This window comes from Eptesicus fuscus, chromosome 5 (assembly GCF_027574615.1).
Source record: "Eptesicus fuscus isolate TK198812 chromosome 5, DD_ASM_mEF_20220401, whole genome shotgun sequence".
NCBI lineage: Eukaryota > Metazoa > Chordata > Mammalia > Chiroptera > Vespertilionidae > Eptesicus > Eptesicus fuscus.
In genome coordinates, this window is record NC_072477.1 from 9,293,729 (window position 1) to 9,312,237 (window position 18,509).

The following is an 18,509-nucleotide window of genomic DNA, read 5'->3' on the forward strand; positions in this document are numbered from 1 at the left end:
CAGCTGTGTCCAGACTGAGGCCCCATTTGCATTGTTTAACATACTTAGAAAATGAAGTGTTCATTTTTGACATTCCTCCTCCAATTGGTTTAATGCTGAATTACTGAAGAGGGCTAAGCAAAACCAGGTGTTTTCCCTGTCGGCTCTCCAGTGGCTCGGAGGACCCAGGCTCTCCCCTTGTCCTCTCCACGACTCGCCGTCCCCCCCGGAATTAACTATCAGCGAGCCCCACGGGCCCAGAAGAGGCCGAAGTTCAGGAACTGCTCCGAGGGTCCCCCCCTGCCAGCGCCCTTTCTTTCTCCCTCTGCTCCCCGGCTCGCGCACCTTGGACATGCCAGGATTTCAAAGGTGGGTGCTCCCTCCTGGACTCCTTCCCCCCGGGGTCTGGAAACCTTCCTGAACACGGGTGGGTGGAAGACGGCGATGCACGGGTCCAGGCGGTGTCAGGACATTGGAAAAGGCGTTAGCTGGTGATGCAATGACATGGCTAAGAGTGAAAAGCTGCGCCTCTGTGCGCTTCCTCTTGTCCTTTCGGGAGTGGGCATTTTATAATCCGGCTTCAGAGTCCGCATCCGACCGAGTCTGCAGGCGCCTCACAGCTCCATCCCTCTTTCTTGTCCGAAAGGGCAGCCAAATCGAGTGTGCCGTTTTTCCAAAAAGTCACGTCTTTTTTTTTTTACCTTCGGGAGACCCATTACCGGTCCACCAGCCATTCTTTTGCTGCATCGGCGGTTGGACAAGCGAAGGGGTGAGCTGCACATCCCGGGGCTGGGGCTGCCCTGTATGTGGGCTCCAGGGGCATGCGACCCAGAAGACTCAGGCCGATGGAAAGTGGGCACGGCAGACGGAACCACATGTAAGCAAACGTTTTGCTTTTCTTTAAGGAAACTGCAATTCCAGTCGAGGGGATCCTTCAACTTTGAAGAGCTTGAATCTAGATTCTATCTGCACAGTCTTTATTGAGCAAACTCTTGACAATGTAGATTCTATCTGCACAGTCTTTATTGAGCAAACTCTTGACAATGCAGCTGCGTTATTTTATTTATTTATTATTTAAAATCTATTTTATCGATTTTTATTTTTTTTTTTACAGAGAGGAAGGGAGAGGGATAGAGAGTTAGAAACATCAATGAGAGAGAAACATCTATCAGCTGCCTCCTGAACACCCCCTACTGGGGATGTGCCCGCAACCAAGGAGAGAGAGAGAGAGAGAAAGCATATGCTGAAAACTAAGCTGTAATAATGTCATCCTGGATTGGGGACACAGCCCTGGTCCCATGGGTCTCAGGATGGTGCACAAAGTGGGTGGGCCCACTGTTTTCCAAAGTCCCAGGGACCAATTATGAGCATCAGAGGTTTCCCGGGTTTCCTCTAGTTAGTTTATTTTTGTAGTTTTCTAGAGTTTTTCGTGACAAGGTGCCACTGTTTGTGACCTGTGAGAGCAGCACGTGTGGGTATTATTTCATTTTTCTGGAACACCCTCTCCGTTAGCCTGGCCGGTAGCCTGGAGCTTACCTGGACCCCCAGGACCCAGCCGTGGCTCTTCCTGGAGGCTGACCTCTCAGAGGGGACCTGTCTCCGACGGCTCTCAGCCAGAGAGAGCGGGGGAGTCGGGAGTAGGGGGAGAAATGAGGTTAGCATGCCTTTTCCACTAGCTCTTGAAGTCCACTGCATTCAGGCAACCTGTTCTGTCTCCAACATAAACGAGACAGGGTTTTATAACCAACCGAAAGGAAACTTCATGCGAAGAAACAGGAAAACATTGAAATTCATAATATACAGCCTGGAAAATAAATTTGTTATTGTTCTTTCATTCCTTCCAGATATAAATCTGGCTGTCGCAAATATCAAAAAGCCCTGGGATTTGGCCCCGCGCTTTATAAGGTCGGAGCTGTCTCCAGCGTGCTAGGACCTGGCTCGCGCAGGCACTTTAGAGGCAATGAAAACTGGTGGATGCTCAGGGTCTTCTTTCTTTGGGTTGGAGACGAGGTGAAGGACTTGGGCTTGCATCTTCTGGTGCCACACCAGGGTTTTGTTCCCTGTGGATGTCTCCTTAATTCGAGGGCCCACCACGGACCCAGAGCTGTTGATTCAGATGAGCCTTGTGTTATAGATGGAGTGGGTTTTGTAATCTATCAAACACCCTTTCCATGGAGGGAGGGATTGTGAAGTGGAGGTGTATTTGACAGGAACAGGCCACTGAGTCCAACCAGCTCCCGGGTCCCAGTGCTCTATGCACGAAGCCTTCAAGGTCACCTCCTCCAGGGAGCCTTCCCTGACCTTCCTGTCCCTAACTCCCCGCCTGGCTCTCACGGCACTCAATGGGCATGTCTGTCAGTGTCCTAACCAGTGATGGCGAACCTAGGACACGCGTGTCAGCACTGACACGCGTAGCCATTTCTGATGACACGCGGCCGCGTGCCGAGGATGAAACATTTGCTGCTCCTGAGGATGACACATTTGCGACTAGAGTCCTGGAGTTAGTTTTTTCCTCAAAGCGACACACTACCCGAGTTATGCTCAGTTTTTTGGCGAAGTTTGACACACCAAGCTCAAAAGGTTGCCCATCACTGGTCCTAACCAACGTGTATAGACATTATTGATTCGCGTGGCTCCCCAACCAGCTCTCTAGAGCAGCGATTGGGTCCTAGTTTTGTGGCTCTTCTGCCTAGGGTTTATACCTGCAAAGGGTAGCGACTCAGACAAATCCCTGTTGAATCATAACACCACATACAGCTCCACATGTGTATAGATTTTGTACATGTTTTTTACCGCCTTAGTCACGTTTAAGCACACAGTTCAATCGTGTTAAGTCCATTCACACTGTGGTTGTGCAACCAACCTCCAGAACTCCCTTCATTCACTTTGCAAAACTGACCTTTATCCCCATTCAACAACTACCCATTCTCTCCTTCCTCCAGCTCCTGGCAACCACCATTCTACGCTCTGCCTCTCTGATTTTGATTGCCACAGGCACCTCCTATACGTGGAATCACACAGTGTTTATCTTTCTGCGACGGGCTTATTTCACTTAGCAGGATGTCCTCAGGGTTCATCCAGGATGTGGCGCGCGTGTCAGCATGTCCTTCCTTTTTAAGGCTGAGTCATAGGTCGTGGGACGTAGGTACCACATGTGTGTCCATCCGCCCATCCATGAGTGAAAGGTTGTTCCCATCTCTTGGCTCTTGTGAATAAAGCTGCTTAGGAACGTGGGTGCACAGGTATCTCTCTGAGACCCTGTTTTTTCATTCTTTGGGGTGTATACCCAGAAGTGGGGGTGCTGGATCCTAGGGTAATTCTATTTTTCATTTTTAAAGAAACGGTCATCCTGTTTGCCATCGTGGCTGCACCATTTCACATTCCCATCACAGGTGCTCACGGGTCCCAGTTGCTCCACGTCCTCACTGTGCGTTCCCCAATTTGTTGATTCTAGCTCTCCAAAGTTCAGTGTTGCAGAGTGAATGAGAGGAGTTCTGGAGGAGGTAGCGATGCTGTATTTTTAAAGCATATTGGCGGCTATAATTTTATGGGGAAGAGGTTTGTGTTGTTGAAGGGTGGGGATCTCGGGCGCAGAGAGGTTTGGTGGTTTGTGGGTGTCAGAGCTGCCCCCCCTAAGTTCCCTGCTGTGCTGCTGCTCCTGTTGCCCGGGTCCCCTCTCCTCCGCTCCCTCAGGGGCAGCGTGATCACACTCCCATACTCCGGGATTGGGTGACTTTCCGGCGACACCTTCCTTCGGTGGGACCCGTGTGCCTCCCATTTGCACTTTCCTTTCACCGTCTGAGGGCGCGAGGCTCCTTCCCTCTGTGACTGGTTCAGAATAAAGATGTTTGAACTCAGGCCGGTCTCCCTGTGTGACGAGCGAGGTCAGAGCAACTGGCCAATACATTGTCAATACCACAGCCAGCGGGGGTTAGATTTGTGCTTGGAAGTAGCAAAAACCTTTTATTTAAAAAAAAAAAATGCCGTCTAACATTATCTGAGCATATGACACCAGTGGAAGAGATGGGTCTGTATGGGGTGGTTGGGGTACCTGGGGTCCCCCCATATAAGTACAAGGTGACCTCCCCGTTGTAAATGCCCAGCAGCGGGAGGTCCGTGTGCACCCGCAGACCTGGCTCCTGGGAGTATCCTGGGCATTTATTTCGCTTTTTTTGCCTTTCGCAGGATCCTCACTGTCACCATTCTGGCTTTCTGTCTTCCACGTCCTGGGAATGCACAGGTAAGGTTTTTATTTTGTGAATCATCTAGAAGCATGTTAAACATCAGGTTGTCCAGCCACACATGTTAGCATCCTAGGATTTTTTTATTTTTTTTTTGCGGGGGTGAGCTTTATAGTTTACCTAAATCGAGCCCTTCCTTATACAGAGATGAATGCTGGGGCTCAGAAAAGTTGAGACCGGATCTAGGTGATGTAGTTCACACGTGGCAGGGCAGGGACCAAGGTCCCTGACTCCCAATCCAAGGTTCTTATCATCGGATCCTCCTTCCTCATTTCGTCCCTCTGGGGGTGTCTTGACTTATCTGAGATGTTATGTGAGATGTGCTCTGGTGTTTGGGGCAGCGGTGCCCCTCCGTGCCTGCCCTTGGCATCAGTCGGTGAGCCAGGAGCCCAGCTCTCCTGAGGGTCATGGGCAGCCTCCTGGCTCGGCTGCTCTGCTTCTTTGCCCCAAGGCGCCAAGGCTCCTGAGCCTCCTCCCAGGAAAGCCGGCTAATCCATCCTCTCCACACACCAACCCTCAGCTCAGGGAAGCCCCACTCCTGACGACTGGTTCCTATAACACGGCAGGCTCCAGGGTCTGCCCAGAAGGACCACTGACTGTCGACCCCCACGGCGTTTTCTTTTCTCTTTTTTAAAATTGATTTCAGAGAGAAGAAGGGAGAGGAGAGAGAGAGAGAGAAACATCAGTGATGAGAGAGAATCATGGACTGGCTGCCTCCTGCCCGGCCTCCTACTGCGGATTGAGCCCAGAACCCGAGCATGTGCCCTGACCGGGAATCGAACCATGACCTCCAGGTTCATGGGTCAACGCTCAACCACTGGGCCACACCGGCCAGACCATGATGTTTTTCTAAATGCATAAAGTTGTAACTCACGTGGTATGTGAAGCCGACAACCCTCGGGGACTGTTGCAGATCTGTTTCTGGAAGTGTCTCTGCGTGATTGTCTTCTGAGGTTGAAATGGAGGCGTTTCCCCAATTCTGCTTTTCCTAGGAAACTGGCTGCATCACTGCGTAGCTTTTATTTTACGTACAGACCTCAGGATCTGGTGGAGGGTTTCACAGGGTACAAAGGACTGGGTGCTGAGAAGGTGAGGTTAAAAGCACCCCAAGAGAGCCATTGCCCTTAAAAAGCAGTCATATCCATTCCCAGAAAGGAGTGGACACAGGACGTGCCTCGTTGGGCAGATCAGATGTGATTATTATTGCGTTTCATGACAAAGCCCCAGGAACCATCTGCTAAAAATAGAGGTTTTGGAGCAACAGTGAGGGAGCTTTAAAAGTAATGCTGAGTATAAAAAAATGTACGAAAATGCAAAAGAAGAAGAAGGAGAGGGAGAAGAAAGAAGAAGAAAAAGAAGGAGAAGAAGAAGAAGAGGAGGAGGAGGAGAAGAAGACGAAGACGAAGAAGAAGAAGAAGAAGAAGAAGAAGAAGAAGAAGAAGAAGAAGAAGAAGAAGAAGAAGAAGAAGAAGAAGAAGAACAGGAGGAGGAGAAGGAGGAAATAGACATTATAATACAAGTATTAATATTATGGTTGCTTTTTTTCCCCTTGACTCTATTTCCTAAACTTTCTGTGATGCCATTATAATGCTTTTACAGTTAAACAAAAATGAGTGAAATGACCTCGCCTTCTCCTCTCTCCCCGCAGCAACAGTGCACGAACGGTTTTGACCTGGACCGCCCGTCGGGACAGTGCATAGGTAAGAGGCCACGGACGACCCCTCGCCGGGTGGGGACGCTCAGTGACACTGTTGTTCAGGATTGTCAGTCTGTGTTCGCCTTGCCCATGGGAGAAATCAGTGCCCCGGAACGGATGAGGTCCATGACACCCTCCCATCCACCACCTTCTCTGTGCCCATCACCTTAACTGTAAGCCCTGGGAGGGGGCAAAGATGAGTAAGGATTGACTCCTGTTCCCCAGGATCTCTCCATCTGTGTTAGCTTCCTTTGGCTGCCATAATAAATTACCCCTGACTTGGTGGCCTAAATAACACACATTTATTATGTCACTGATCTGGAGGTCAAACGTTCCACAGAGGTCTGCCAGGCTCATACTGAGGTGCCAACGAGGCTTTGTGCCTTCCTGGGGTGGGGGGGGAAGTCCATGTCCTCGCTCATGTGTATTGCTGGCAGAATTGAGTTTCTTTTTATAAATTGAGATACAGTTGACGTATAACTTCGGTAAGGGTAACCTGTCCAACATGTTGATGTGATATACTTATACATTGCAATATGATTACCACCATAGCATTTGCTAACACCTCCATCACATAATGTAATTCCCACTTCCTTTTTGTGGTGAGAACACGTGAGAGCTACTCTCGTAGCAATTTTCAGTCATACAATACAGCACTGTTAGCGACAATCACAGGGCGGGGGGGGGGGGGGGGGCGGGTGCATCAGGTCCCCAGAACTTACCACCTTATAACTGAACATTTGGGCTCTTCTACCAGCCTCTTCCTATTTCCTCTGCCCCCAGCCCCTGGCCACCACCATTCTACTCACTGTGTTTCTAAGTTTGGCTTTTTTAGATTCCACATGTAAGTGAGATTGTACAGCATTTATCTTTCCGTGTCTAACTTATCTCAGCATGACGCCTCCAAGACCCACCCATGTGGTAGCAAATGGCAGGATTTCCTTCTTCCTTGTGACTGAATGATATACCTGTGTGTGTGTGTGTGTGTGTGTGTGTATGTGTGTGTGTGTGTGTGTGATATCTTCTTTATCCATTCATCTACAGAGGGACACTTAGGGTGCTTCCACACCTTGGCTATTGTGAATAATGCTGCCATGAACATGGGAGTGTGGATCTCTCTTGGAGATCCTGTTTTCATTTCCTTTAGATAAACGCCCCGAAGTGGAACTGTTGGATCAGATGGTAGTTCTGCTTTTAACCTTTTGAGGAACTCCCATCCTGCTTTCCCACAGACTTGGCTTCTTGTGGTTGTAGGACTGAGGCACATGTCTTCTTGTGGCTGTTCGCTGGGGACCCTTTCCAGTTTCCCTCCCTCACTCCTTGGCTCACGGTCCCTCCCTCCATCTTCAAAGCCAGCACCTCGCTAAGTGCCTCACAAGCTTCTAATCTCCTCTTTTTCTGTTGTTACATCCTGACCAATCCTTCTGCCTCTTCTTCCACTTTTAAGGGCTTACACATGATTACAATGGGCCCACCCAGATGATCCCCTCTCAAGGTCAACTGATTAGCAACATTAGTTCCATCTGCTACCTACTTCCCCTTTGTCAGGTAACCTAATGTAACCATGGGGTCGGGACAGACATATTGGGGGCTGTTCTCCTAGCACACCATCTAATGGGAGAGGTACACCTGGGTGCAGCGAACTCGACCAAGTTGAGGCAATAGCGATAGGTCCTGCAAAAGGAGGAGAGGATCCTCCTTTTGAATCGGATCTATCTATCTATCTATCTATCTATCAATCATCTATCACCTATCTAGATATATCCAATTCAATATATATCCAATTATATATGAGATTATATATGAGAAGAATGAGTAGGACCTGAGAAATGGTATTCCAGGTGGAAGGAACAGCATAAGCAAAGACCAGGGGTGGAAAGGACGTTGAGAGTGTAGAATAGTTTGTTGCGGATGGAGCATCGGATACATAAAAAGAATAAGGCAGTCCTGCCTCAGATATATATTTAGCTTTTTAATTATATTTGATTTAGGCCAAATCATATATCTTTCCTGAGCTCACGTCAGCTCAGAGAACCAGAGGGGAGATAGATGGTTTAAAAAAATGACAAGTGGTGAGGAATAAAACCCTGCCCTGGAAAACCTAGGTCTGAAGAGGATGAGGCTATGCCCAGGGGCACAGAAAAGGGAAGCACCCATCTTTTCTGACCCACCAGGATTTTTAAAAAATAGTTTTTATGATTTCAGAGAGGAAGGGAGAGGGAGAGAGAGACAGAAACATCAGTAATGAGAATCATTGATTGGGTGCCTCCTGCATGTCCCACACTGGGGATCGAGCCCACAATCTGGGTGTGTGCCCTGACTGGGAATGGAACCGTGACCTCCTGGTTCATAGGTCAATGCTCAACCCCTGAGCCATGCCAGCTGGGCCTGCTGACCCACCAGCTTTATGGGTGATTTCAGACTTGCAACTACTGAATGAGGCATTCAGAGCCTCAACATCTCTCGTTCCCAAGGTGGGAGCTGGCGGGAGTTGCTCAGGTGAGATGGCTGGGAGGAGCTGTCAGCATTCAGGCATCTCTCCCCAGCCTCCTGTCCCACAGGGAGCAGCCCCCAAGGCTAGCGACAGGGCCCAGTGTGGGGGGCAGGTCAGCTGCTCATGCTGGAGCCAGAGTTCAGGCCTCCCCTGCCCTGGCCTGGCCCAGGAAATCAGGTTTTCTAGAGCACCTGCCTCCCCTTCCAGGCATAGCTAGCAGAACACCAGCCTGGCCGGAAATGGGCCTTGTTGCTGGCGCGGTGTGAGCTGACTTTCAAGTAAGGCTCCACTTTCTTAACAAGTAACCAGCTCTCGGCCAAGCCTTGTCTTTCTTGAAGCAAAGGACGCTTTCTCCGGCCCAGCTGTGATTCGGAGTGGAAATGGGAGCGATTCTTAGGTGTATCCCAGTGTTTCCTGAGTATCCTGTGGGCACACCAAAGTAAGATGCCATGCCCACAGATAAACTCTTTCTTTCAATAGTTATATCTTTATTTTTAATGTTACCTTCTATTTATGCTAATTGATGGTGTTTTTCATTTGCTGCAGTCACGTAAAAGTTTTAAAAATATGTTTACTCGAATTTCAAATGTGGGTTCATTTTTTAAAAAGTATTAAGCACGATAATACAGGTTTTTGTGGATAAGGCCAAGGCCGTGGTGGTGGTATTTGATGGCTGATGTTTGGGTGACGCTGGTCAATTTGACTCAACGTGTCTAACCTTTGGGAGTACCTGCGGGTGATGAGCCAGGCACTGTTTGGGCGCCGATGCTGGGAAAGTGTTGGGGTTCTCCGCGGCTCTGCCTCAGTGAGCCCCGTGCACAGTGTGGCCAGGGGCCGCTGACGCCCGTCCTTTCTTCTGTGGCCTTCCAGATATCGATGAATGCCGGACCATCCCTGAGGCCTGCCGAGGAGACATGATGTGTGTGAACCAAAACGGCGGGTACCTGTGCATCCCCCGAACAAACCCAGTGTATCGGGGGCCCTACTCGAACCCCTACTCCACCTCCTACTCAGGTCCATACCCAGCAGCTGCCCCACCGCTCCCGGCTCCAAACTACCCCACGATTTCCAGGCCTCTCATCTGCCGCTTTGGATTCCAGATGGATGAAGGCAACCAGTGTGTGGGTGAGTAGCCCAGCACTTGGGCCCCCTGTCCACTGTGCCCGGCGAAGGCCACGCCCTAATCCAGCAGGTTCATCCCGACAGGTTATTAGCTGCCCTTCATGCACCTGTGAAACAATGACTTACTTTCTACATAGAGTTTTCACTCTTAGCGGGATGTCTCTGGGAAACTTCTCACCTAGGAGTAGTTTAGTATGCTGTGTCATTGACAGTTCTCCAGAAAGCCAATTTATCTACCTGCTTATCATCTATCTATCATCTATCTATCTATCTATCTATCTATCTATCTATCTATCTATCTATCACCTATCTACCTATCTATCTATCTATCTATCTATCATCTATCTACCTATCTATCTACCTATTTATCATCTATCCATCTATCTTTTGATATTATCTATTTATCCTCTATCTATTTAAAGACCAGGCTCCTATTTTCTCTGTGCAATAACAAATGCAACTTGTCAAACTTAGTAAGTGAATCCCAGAATGAGATCGAGAAAGGACTAGCGCTTTCTTTCCAACACCCTCACCCGTGAATGGAATGTGTGCTCCTGAAATAAAAGAAGTCGTGAGGGCCAAGACCAACTGGTCTGGAAAGAAAGTGGGTTCCTTGAGTGGGGACCAATGCCCTCTTGGCCAAAAGGAGCCTTGCTGATGGGAGCTGGTAGCCTGAGTAGGTCTCTGGGAGAAGGAGTTTGCCTTGAGGTCCCAAAGGAGCTGGTGAGTGGTGTGATGGATGCCCTGGTGAGCTTTGGTAGTCCCTGGCCAGGGTGACCTTGGCAGAGGGTTACCTGGCATCCTCCCTGGTCACTTGGCTGTGGTCAGACCAGAACCTTTGCAACTGTCTCCAGCTTTGGGAAATGGAGTGATGGTGACTCCATGAACCTCATCTGCAAAATCTGTTTGTACCTAGAGCCCCATTATAAGCATATTTACAAATATATACATATCCTGTTTTACCAATATGGTTTGAGGAGTATAAAGCATACATAGGAAATAGAAAAATGTAAGGGATGTGATAAAAATGTGAAGTTCTGATATGTCCTTTCTTTACCCCAAAAGTTTAGGAGAACATCGGTCTACTTAGTGAGATTTTTGTTGGACCCATTTGAGGGTTCTGGAGTGATGAGCTGTAACCAACTGTTAGAGGCTGTGTGTGGTGATTTTGTAATGTCTTTTAGATGTTCATGCAAATGAGTGCATTTATATTTGAATACATGCAAATCACATGCAAACGTGTCTGTCAGAGCTACAAGGAAAAATTGGATACACCTGAACCCAAACTTCTCTGATCTCAAGAGGTGGGGTATCAGGGGAATGGGGTCGAGGGGGACAGCCGGTTGATGGTCACTTGGAATGTAGATGACTGTGCAGAGGGAAGGAGTGTGGGGCCCCGTCTAGTCAGGGCTGACGCTTTGGTGGGGAAGATAGGAACACACTTCCTTATAACAAGCAGCAGAAACACAGACATAGCTAGAAGGAACTTTGCAACTTAACTTTAGCGTCTTCACTTTACAGAAAAGGGAATGTGGACTCCAACGAGTTAGATAGCAGCAGAGGTAGGACGGGAGTCCACTGTCCTGACAACCAGTCTACATTCTCCTACCTAACGGCACCACACGCCGCTTGCCTCTGTAGAAAGAAATGATCTCAAAAGCGAGTGCAGAGAAAGCGAGGTTGGGGTGGGGTGTAGCTCTCCCCTGTGGGGCCGGGCGGGCCCAGGGTCTGTGCACCTCTGGAAGTGGAGAAGGGGTGTAATGACAGGTGGAGCGCTCCGGGTTTTCAGGAGGAATCTGAGTGGAGGAGGGGAGAAGGGTCAGCACTATCTGAGGTCTTGGGTGACCTCACGGGCCCCTGTTGCGGAGCAGCTGGGAAGGGCCCAGGGCTCCCCGACGTCACCCTGTCTCCTACAGACCTCTTCCAGGACCCCAGTGACCTTGAGAATGAGGACATGGCTGGGAAACCTATTCACTTCCTGGTCCCTAGGATGGCATGCGGTTTTACAGCTTGCAACCTGTCACACGGGAGATGTGGAGCCTTCATAATGGCCCTTTTGTAAGGAAAATACAATCTAGGAACCCTAGTGGGGACTGGCACTGGGCCCGTCCATTTCCAGAAAGTTCAGCATTATGCATTCATAAGTCCGGAGTTCTTTCTAACTTCCCTTCACTCCACCCCACCGTTTCCTGGTTTACAGAGGGTCCTTCTGGGCATTGAAAGGGGTGGCCTCCTGGGCAGGAGCAAGGGAGGGACAGGGAAGGGAGTCTCTCTCCAGCACGGTTCCCTCTGGGAAGAGGGATGAGAGAGGTGGGCCTGGGAACCGGCCACCTGGGAGCAAGGCACAGAGGTAGACAGCAGTAGCCACCGCGGCAGCAGCCATGACCGCGAGCACTTGGTCGAGTGCTGCGCGCTGGCCCTTCATAGGAACGCGCACCTGCCCCTCTCCACAGCCCCGCGAGGCAGGACCGTTATTCCTGTGGGACGCTGACGATGCGAAGCTCAGGGAGGTGAAGAAGATGGGGCCAAGCCAGCACTTGAACCCATTCAGGCTCTGGATGAGGAAACTGAGGTCCGGCGGAGTAAAGGTTTTTCAGATCCTCCCAGAGAATCAGTACTGGAGCCATCATGAAAAACTAGGGCCTTCTCTTCTTTCTTTTTGTTTGTAATGAACACTTGTGTTCTGTAAAACTTTGAGCCTAGACAAAAGCGGAGAGAACATCATGGACACACACCTCCTTATCGCCCCGCTTCAGTAATCGTCAGCACAGACCCAGCCTCATTTCTCCTTTGCCCTCACCTCGTGGATTTCTTGAAAGCAAACCCCAGGCATCGTCTAATTCAGTGGTCGGCAAACTGCGGCTCGCGAGCCACATGCGGCTCTTTGGCCCCTTGAGTGTGTGGCTCTTCCACAAAATACCACGGCCTGGGCGAGTCTATTTTGAAGAAGTAGCGTTAGAAGAAGTTTAAGTTTAAAAAATTGGGCTCTCAAAAGAAATGTCAATCGTCGTACTGTTGATATTTGGCTCTGTTGACTCATGAGTTTGCCGACTGCTGGGCTAATTTCAGCCTTAACTCCTTCAAAATGTATCTCTCTGGGATAACGTTTCTTGTGAAAAAAAAAAAAAAATAGCCACAGTACTGTCATCAAACATACAGACATCAACAACGGTTCCTTTTTCTTATTAAATATCTAGGTTGTGTCCAGATTTCTCTGATTGTCCCTAAATGTCTTTTTTCTGTTGCTTGGTTTGAATCAGATTCAAACAAGGTCTACAGATTACATTTGGTTGACAACCCTCTTAACTCCCTCTTAATCTTTTTTGTTTCCTTTGCCTCTTGAGAGAGGCTGAGCTGTTTGTCCTGTAGAATTTCCTGCGTTTGGGGCGTAGCCGATCGCATTCTTGTGGTGGCATTTAGCATGTGTCTCTCTCCCACCACTTCCCTGTGAGCTGCAAGAGTTACCTCCAGAGACTTGATCCAATTCAGGTTTGATTTTCTTGGCAAACTGCTTTCCAGGTAGCTCCCGGCTCCTTGGTTCCCTCCATGTCCTGGTTTCTTCACCTAAGTCTACAGAAGAGTTTAGAGAAGCAAATGGACATCCCCTTTCACTGTGGCTATGTTTTTCTGAGTTTTGGACCCACTTTCAAGGAAGCAATTTCCTCCCTGTTGCCCAAATTAGCCCGTGTTCTGTGTCTGCAGGTCGGGCGGGACCAGACCTGGCACCCGGGTCCCTTGGGCCTCTGAGTTTCCTTCTCCGCTTCTGTTATGGGTTCCTCGTTGAAGGTGACTAGACCCTGCTCCTTCCGAAACAAAGTTTGGCTTGAGCCCATCAGCCCTTAGTTGTAAATCTGGATCAGTCGGGACACTTGCAGACAGAGTGAACAGTGACCCAGGAGCCAAGAAAGCCTTCTGTTATTTAGAAAACTGGCCTCTTGGCTTGGGGGTGCCCAGCACCAGGGCCACCTCCACAAGGATGGTGGGACTCCTGGCTAGTTAGAGTGCCTCCCGGATCCTGGACCCTTGGCAGATCTGGAGACCAGCTTCTCGGGATGGAGAGCCAGAAGGACATGGTTAATTGGCAAGGAGGAGAGGGCTGCTGGAAGGAAGCCTTGCCTACCTGGAACACCACCATGGCCCAGCCAAAAGGCCAAATCGAACGCCTGCACAGGGCACTGAGCCAGCCGCAAGACATCGAGGAAGCAGGGTGGGGTGGTATTAACAGCATCGGTGTTGAGGGCTCAGGGTGAGCTGAGCCGAGGGCTTGGGGCACCCTGGGTCTGAACCCCCATTCAGGAACCTTCCTTTCATAGCTCACCACCTCTGAGGCGTTTGGTGTAGGTCCCTAAATGTAGATGCCACTTGTTTCTGACTTCATTTCCTTGGGGGCTCAATGTGTCACCCCTGGGTGAACATGCTTAGTTCTGTCCTTGCTAATCAACTTGGCAATGGCAGATCTCCTCACTGCCATGCATGGAATGTCCTGTGGTTGAGAAAGCACCCATTTCCTGGCCGTTGGTGATAACGTGGTGTCTTTACTCTCCCGGCCTGGGGTTCGCTTATTGGTCAAAGCGCCCAGGTGGACAGAAAGGAACACACGTGAATCCTTTTGGAAGATGGATGGTTGCTGAGGCTTTCTTCTGAGTTATTTTTCTCTGAAAGCCAACCGGTATTTATTCAACCAGTGTATGTAGAGAACCTCATTGGTGCCACGCTCTGGCCTGGGCACTGAGGGGGCAGGGAGCCCGGGGCTCTCTCCAGAGCTCACTGTCAAGGAAGGGAGAGCAGACATAAAGCAAGCTGCTGAAATACCAGGTGACCGCAGATGAGTTCCTGAAAAGGCGGGGCGACCTTGAGTGGAGAAGGCTGGAATCTAGGAGTCAGACAGGCCTTGCTTCTCCCCTTGATTAGGCCACGCCTGAGCTGTGAGACCCGGGTCTCAGTTTCCTCGTCTGGACCATGGGTACGACAATGCCTACCTCACAGTAACATGTGAAAATGCCTGGTCCGGGTCTGCATGGAGTATCACGCAGAAATACCGAGGGGGAAGGATTCCGGGAGGAGGCAGCGAGGGGCCGGAGATGCTAACCCGTGGAAAGATTCGCAGGGTCTGAAAAGGAGAGGAGGCCTCATTCTTGAAAACCTTTAAGATGCCCTAAAACAGAGCTTGCTACACACCCACCTTGCAGGGCTTTGTCCTGTTCAGCTCTTTACAAAGACATCAGTCAGGTTCTGCTTTGAAATACCAGCCAAGCCTGTGTTTGTTTAAATTGTGAAACAAAAACGATGGAAGTAGTTCCCGGCAGGTAAGACAAGGACAGGAATACTTAGACCCCAGCCAATGATGTCACAGGCCCTGCAAGCTTGGCTTCTGATTTTCATAAGGCTTGGGCTGTAACTTGAAACCAAGTCCTCAGGATGAGACCAGGAGGAAAATGCAGGAAGCCCGGCTACTGGGATCTTTAGCTGCTGAGGGCTTTGGAACAGGGCAGGCTGGGGAGGAAAGGGGACCCAGGACGGAGGTGGGGGCTGCACAGTTGGGTTTGCTCGGGTGTAAGCTTGTTCAAGTGCAGCCCCACTACTCAGGCGGCCCCTCTTCCTTCAGGTCTTTTCTAATCCTTGGCTGGGATGGCGAGCAAGCAGTGTAGCCTCTCTGAACCTCAGTTTTTCCATCTGTAAACAGGGATCACAGTAGCAACTTCCATAAGATATTTGTGAGAATTAAATGAGATAATGCATGCGAATCGCCCGGCATGGAAGCTGGCTCGGGTGCGGAAAGGGTTAAGAAGATATTATGATTTTGTTTTCATCATTTCAGATCTCACCATCCCATGATGCATTCTCTTATTGCAAATTCTGAGTCTTGTTATTCTGTTATTATTTTTTCCTCGGGGGATTAGAGTGACTAGCATATGCCTTTTAGAGGGTGGAGGGTTGAATTCTTGTCACTTTTCAACTTTAGGGGTTGGGGGGATTTATACTTCCAAGGAGATCTCAACAGAGAAGGGACCCCCGGGATCATCCGGAGCTGCTCCTCTGGGCCAGTCATGTGCCCATGAGTCAGCACCTGGGGAAATGCAGATTCTGACTCAGCAGGTCTGGGGCGGGGCCTGCGGTCCACATGTCTCACCAGCTCCCTGGTGATGCGAAGCTGCTGGTCCACTCTGAGCAGGGCTCCGGTCCCTCTGTCCATTCTTAGATAGGACTGTATTAAGAAAGGTGGAAACTTTATTTTTAAATGTAATTCCCACATTGTTTGAATTTGTTAAAAAGAATGTATTTTGTTTAAACACACAAAAATCTAAAAGAAAAAAATGTTAGGCCTAAATTGAGGCATCAGTTTAGGACAGGACATCAGTAAGAACTTGGCTTTGATCCCAGATTTGCTATTTATTAGCTGTATGACATTTGAAAAGTCACATGGTCTACATTTCTGGTCTACACTTTATTATTTGCCGAAAGAAGGGATAGTAGGAAATTAGGGGTCTTAATCAAGGTCTGTGGGTAGAATTTTGATGATTTATTTTCATAGTTTTTCCCCTGCACTAACTTCTAATGAAACTTAGCATTACCTTCAATGGATATAGGCAATATGCTATAGGATTTTTAGCAGTACCTGGGACAGTATTAACAAGAGAAATACAGATATGTATATATCACACTGTAGCTGCAGCAGTTCTTCTGAAATATTTTGAAGATTTGACATTATGAAATATTATTTTAAAATATCATTCTCATTTACCCCTACTGCAAGTTGTAGAAGATAGTAGACCTGCTGCCAATGTTGTTTAATGCACTGATGAAGAAGCATATATATAATATTATATCACAGATATCCTATATAATAAAAGCCTAATATGTTAAGTGTCCAGTCATCCGATTGTCTGTTCAACCAATCAAAGCGTAACATGCTAATGATATGCTAAGGACGCTCAACCGCTCGCTATGATGTGCACTGACCACTAGAGGGCAGATGCTCTGACTGGTAGGTTAGCTTGCTGCTAGGGTCCGGCTGATTGGGACTGAGCTAGACGGGCCAGGCATGCCCTGGAGCCCTCCCACAGTCCCTCCCCAGCTGGCCAACCTCCCGCGTCCCTCCCTGGCCCTGATCATGCACCAGTGGAGTCCCTGGGCCTGTCCTGCACCCTCTTGCAATCTGGGACCCCTCGGGGGATGTCAGAGAGCCAGTTTCGGCCTGATCCGCAGGCCAGGCCGAGGGACCCCACTGGTGCATGAATTTGTGCACCAGGCCTCTAGTGTTTTGATAACTGTCTTTCAATATTACTGTTTTCTTTTGTAATCCTATGAATTTCATGGTATATAATTAGAACCAGTATTCTGAGAAGGGCCCACAAGCTTCTCCCGGCTGCAAGGCAGGTTCATAGCATGCACACAGAAGGCTTGAATTCCCCAGACCAGACGGCTCCTAGGTCCCCTCCAGCTCAAGAACATTCTCCTGTTCTAAATCTTGCCAATCCGTAGGGAAGCTAGCATTTGTGTCCAGACAGTCCGGGTTTTCTGTTAACTCATCGTCATCTGGATCGCTCAGTGTTGTGGTCTGTCTCTACTTGCGTTTCCACCAGCCCGTGTGCTCAGTGGCATCTTCTGCCAGGACTGTGTCCGTTCTCCAGCTGTGGGCCCCTCCCACCCACAGCTGGAGCTGCTTTGGGAACTGGCCCTGGCCTGCAGCGAGTGGGAACCCCTGGTGGGGCACGCCCAGCCTCGGGGCCTTTGTGTAGTAGGCACTTCCCCGGTGCCCAGCACGGCAATTTTCTCAATGACCTACAAATTTTTCTTGGCTCTCACCTTATGTTCCTTGGTCTGGTTGCGTTTCTTTTAATTATGTTCCACTCTGGAATTAGCCAGTTGTGTGTGGAAAACAAGACGTGTTGCAAGAGGCGAGGAGAAGTGTGGACTTTCAACGGCGGGACAAAATTCAGCTCTGCTTTGGAAGGTCCTGGCTAATGTGGGTGCATGACCAGGTCTCCAGAGAGTGCCTGCTGGAGGGCAGAGGTCGCGTTACCTGCCAGGTTGGAAACAGCCTCAGATGCCAGGGCGCAGCCCGTTCGCCGACTGGCTCGCCAGGTGTGTTTTCCTTCAGTGGGAGGGGCACGTTCTGGTGCTTCTGAAAGAGGCTCAATGGTCCCAAATGTGTTGAAACAGAGGAGGGCGATTGTACCTTCTCTTTTCTCCTCAAGGCTAGTAGATTTCTTTTCTCCTTTTTTCTTTTTAAAAATCTTTATTGTTGAAAGGTTCTATGTCTCTAGATCTATTTTGTTCATTAGTTTATTTTGTTCTTTAGATTCCACATCTGAGTGAGATCATGTGATACTTGTCTTTCCCTGACTGGCTTATTTCGCTTAGTGCAATACTCTCTAAGTCCCTCCATGCTGTCTCACAGGGTAAGAGAGCCTTCTTTCTGACTGCTGCATAGTATTCCATGGAGTAAATGTACCACAGCTTTTTTATCCACTTGTCTACTGATGGGCACTTGGGCTGTTTCCATAGATTTCTTTTCAAATGTCCTTTTGCTGGAAGTGGGGTGAGCACACCACTGGTGAGTCTGGGACAGAATGGCTGGCTTAGGGTCTGTGCCTACACTGGTAGCAGGTAAGATGTTCCCCCTTCTTATCTGCTCTGTGGACAGTGTCCGCAGGGCGTCTGCAACTCCCACCCCACCCAGTGTGATGCCAGAAACAGAGCGATTTGGGAGTTCTTTGTGCTATCAGGAATGGCGTCAAGGAAAAGAAGAAGTAAAAATTCCACGTGAGTGCAAAATATTAGTGTTATGGAGAGTGTGCGCATGAGAGCGATAAAACTAATTCAAACAATAAGTTAGGAATCATGGCTAATGTTGTCGACAACAGCTGCATGTAAATATCTTCTGATAGGCCTGAGTTATACTATCTGCTGATAGGGAAAGAAAGGGGCTCTTTATTTTCTCAAAGGACCTGGAGGGAGTGGGTTATTAGTCCAG

General features: G+C 49.2%; 1 protein-coding gene across 2 annotated transcripts in view; it reads left to right on the forward strand.

Annotated features, from left to right (window-relative positions):
* Positions 1-18,509, forward strand: part of FBLN5 (fibulin 5) — a 69,002-nt gene continuing 50,493 nt past the window's right edge. The window contains exons 1-4 of one of the 2 annotated variants that reach the window (XM_008148429.3): positions 1-348; positions 4,165-4,219; positions 5,869-5,920; positions 9,281-9,535. In XM_008148429.3, the coding sequence (XP_008146651.1) occupies positions 332-348; positions 4,165-4,219; positions 5,869-5,920; positions 9,281-9,535 (379 nt within the window). In that variant the 5' untranslated portion in view covers positions 1-331. Of the gene's footprint in view, positions 349-544; positions 857-4,164; positions 4,220-5,868; positions 5,921-9,280; positions 9,536-18,509 lie in introns of those variants that run through there. The other variant, XM_028155927.2, reaches the window with a different exon arrangement.